Source organism: Ipomoea triloba, chromosome 10, assembly GCF_003576645.1.
Source record: "Ipomoea triloba cultivar NCNSP0323 chromosome 10, ASM357664v1".
NCBI lineage: Eukaryota > Viridiplantae > Streptophyta > Magnoliopsida > Solanales > Convolvulaceae > Ipomoea > Ipomoea triloba.
The window spans coordinates 21887481-21891381 of NC_044925.1; the positions used below are offsets into that span (position 1 = coordinate 21887481).

Below are 3901 nucleotides of genomic sequence, written 5' to 3' on the forward strand. Positions count from 1 at the left end.
ATATTCCAAGTAAAAGTAATAATAATCTCAAAACACAACTAACACATAAACGCATTATCATTTATAAAATGAGTTGAGATAATACGAAAGTACGCGTTGGATATCAACTCTAATTTAGATATGCTCTGAGTCTCTGAGTGAATTTCACATCGATCCGAGACAAAATATCAAAAGAAAGTAAACCAGTCAATGGAAAGTTGTAATTAAATATCACTGAAATTGCATTACTTGCAAGTTAGAGAGAAAAACAGTTACAATAGCATATCTTAAGAAAAATCAAACTAGAATTGAAACCTTGTGGTATCAAGCCAATTATTGACTAATTTGGCTGTGTTAGGCTGTCTACAATTTAACTAGTTATTATCTAATACTATACAATCATTGGTACGAAATATCAAATATAAGACACTATATATAAAGCAAAGATGGTAAACAGTAATTCCTCTTAAATAATACTCCGTATCAGAAAACAAATATGTTAACATGCATGTATATATCTATGTAATGTAAGGCAAGTTGATCAACACAATATATACATGCATGCATGCATGCTGCATGGAGAATGGAGATCAGACATTATATTATTATATATAATAATACATACAATTCTCAACCTTTGCTGATATCTTGGCTTATTCACTTTTCTTCACTTAACAAGTTAATTAAAATCTGTCCAGAAATATATATATTTAAATAAACACCACTCATGACTCCAAATCACTCCTCTCAAATAAACATTATATTAATTGAATTCCCGGAATTAAAAGGAAAAAAAATAAAAGAAAAGAAGTTAATAGTCAATCAAATCATCATAAAGATGGAGGAAAAGAAGATAGCATGGCAGCCATGGGTGATGTGGTTGGGACCCCTACCCCAATAAGTTCTTCTTCTTCCCCACCAAGATTCCCTTCTGTAACCTCATCCCACAACAGATAATTGCTGCCTGGACATTGTTGTTGTTGCTGACGTTGTTGCTGTTGTTGTGTCGTGTCCACGCCCCATTCACTCGCGTGATTGTCACGCGCCGCGTCAAACAGGCTACAAGGTGGTGGCACATCCAACGGCCCCAAATCATCCATCAATGGCGGCAATAAATAACCCGAACCCATACCCGATCCAAACGACGTCGTACTCTGAATCTGTTGCTGCCAGAACTCATTGGAATCTTGGAACAGCGGGTCGACCCGGTTGGCGCTGCAGTCTCCCTGACCCGCTTGGAACAGCGGGTCGAAAGTGGAAAATGGGGCGATGGTAGTAATAATATTAGGGGTGGAAAATAGGGTTTCTTGGAATTGCAAGGGCTTCGTCGCCAAATCTTGAGTGAAGAACCTTTGGTCATTTGCAGGATTATTGTTGAAGGGGAACTGAATTTGTTGATGGGTTCCATTGCTATTAGTACCAATTATTGTTGTAGTTGTCTGATGATGATGAGATGTTGATTGAGGTTTCTTTAGCTTCTTTTTAATCCAAGAATTCCAATAGTTCTTTATCTCATTGTCTGTCCTCCCTGGCAAGTGACTCGCTATATGTGCCCATCTGCAATTTTCACATGTATGCATAAACTAGTTCATACAAAATATTGCAAATTTGAGCAATAATATCATCACTTATATATATATATATATATATATTAAGCTTGCTAAAGACCTTGTGGTCAAGCGGCACCCGGTGTACACCCTCATGTGGAAGGGAGTGGATTCGAGCCACAGTGGAGACATCTGTTGACTCTTTGTGCTTACATTGTAATAGAATCAGTAGTAAAATATTAATCAGATAAGAAGAAATTCATGACGAGTATCATGACTTTAACTCGGGTATGAGAGTAGATTTGGTCCACAAAATGTTTAATAATCATAAGCTAAGAGTATATAACTGGATGTGATATTCTTAGGATGTTTGCAATGAAATTCTATTCCACAAAACAATGACAGTGCCTCCTTAACACCCTACAAAATGTAGGTTGATGTGGTCTACTCTATCAGCAACTAATTTGATAGCTAGCAAAAGCTTTTATATATATGTAAATGTAAATACAATGCTTTGGCTGAAAATCATCTATGTATGAAGTAATCGTTGATTATATTCTTTGCTTAATTAGAAGCTTAATTTTAAAGTGTAAATAATTATATTCCATAAAAACGTGAAGGAAAACCTAATAATTAATCATTACATTATTAACAAGGAAAGTCCTTTGCTTCAATTAAGTTTGGCTTCAATTCAAAGCAAGCCTTATTAGCACCCTACACTAGCTCCACTTGGACCACTCCTTTGTAGCATCATTATCATTGTATACCTTTTTGGGATGTGAATGTTTTGCTCGTGCTCAAATCTACATTTCCAAATTAAACTAACTTCTAACATATTTTATATAGTATATTTTATTTCTTTTTTTGAGTAACGACAAAAATTTACCGTCATTATTTGAAAGTATGTATCAGGTAAATTTCACTTCAGTGTAATAACTTGCATACTATATAGGAGAGGTAAACCGCAACATATATTTTATTTCTTGTGTTTATGTTTGGATGAGTTAGGTTGCAGACTAGCAGGAGATTCAATGTTTCATTCTTGCCAAGCGAAATTATACAAATTTCAAATATATATATATATATAGACTCGTGTAAATAACTATCATTATTTTTATTTGCAAAAGTACCTCCGTACCTTTTTAATTAAGGGTATGAAATAAACTTGATACTACATTTTTTATATTGAAGAATTTCCTTCTACGTTGTTATATACAATGGTATCTTATATATGACACATTAACTGTTCGATAACGGAAACAAAATTCACATATAATCTAAAACATAACTGTCTTTTTAAGACTTTTATAACCAAAGGATATAAGATGTGTATATTAATTGGAGAATGTTTTTTTTTTTTTTTTTTTTTTTTTTTAAAAAAAAAAAAATAATTAAAAAAAAAAAACAGGAGAATTAAAAAAAAAAAAAACTGAAAATAGGAGAATTAAAGTGAATGCAGTCATAAGCTTGTAGTCTAAAGTTTCAAACTCAATACATTTTTACAAAAAAAAAAAAAAAAAAAGAAAGAAAAAGAAAATATAAGAAATTAATTAAATTAAAGAAGATTTAATTTGAATGATAATAGTGTTACCTGTTGCCTACAGCTCCATGAAGGTTTATAATCAATTTCTCCTCTTCAGGGGTAAATCTCCCTCTTCTAATATCTGGTCTCAAGTAATTGATCCACCGGAGCCGGCAGCTCTTCCCACACCTTTGAAGCCCTAATATATATCATCACCCAAAACAATTAAGAAACCAGAGAGACACAGAAATTTATTATATATATGTGCTGCATGTAATTAATGGAGGATAGATGTCGAAAACAAATAAAGAAATAATTAAAATGATAGCTCAGCAGAGATGATGTATCGTACCAGCTTTGTCAGGGACTTCACTCCAGCAGCCATAGCCATGAGTAGAGATATATCTGATGAGCTTTTCGTCTTCTTCAGGGGACCAAAGCCCTCTCTTCACCTTTTGCTGGTTGCAGCATGAGTGGTGCCCCATTAATTTTTACTTTTAATATAATTTTCAGGTAGCCCTAAAATGTATGTTTTGTTTTAATTTGTTGTTTTGTTGTGCTCCTTATGATTGGTAAACAAGAATATTTGCAGGGATCGATGAAATAATATACTCTTCTCCCTGAGTGTTTGTCTCTCTCTCTCTCTCTTTCTCCTGCTTTCAATTCCCAATATATATACATATATAATTTATAAGTGTGTATGTATATATAGTATATAGTACATGAAAGGCCGACAGTGGGCGGGAACAGTGGGAGAGGGACATCCAGAGGGCCCCATGTTTGCATCTAACCCTAAAATGACGTTCCATCAACTTTGTGTATCATAAAGTAGTCCTTCTCTACGTCCTACGTA

At 33.7% G+C, this 3901-nt stretch overlaps 1 protein-coding gene across 1 annotated transcript; it reads right to left on the minus strand.

The window, feature by feature from the left end:
* Positions 1–588: 588 nt before the first annotated feature.
* Positions 589–3667, minus strand: LOC116033537 (transcription repressor MYB6-like). The gene is made up of 3 exons (XM_031276286.1): positions 3401–3667; positions 3118–3247; positions 589–1536 (listed from the first exon to the last, which is right to left on the minus strand). The coding sequence occupies exons 1-3, from the start codon at positions 3531–3533 to the stop codon at positions 810–812; spliced, it is 990 nt and encodes a 329-aa protein (XP_031132146.1). The 5' UTR covers positions 3534–3667; the 3' UTR covers positions 589–809.
* Between the last annotated feature and the right edge of the window lie 234 nt (positions 3668–3901).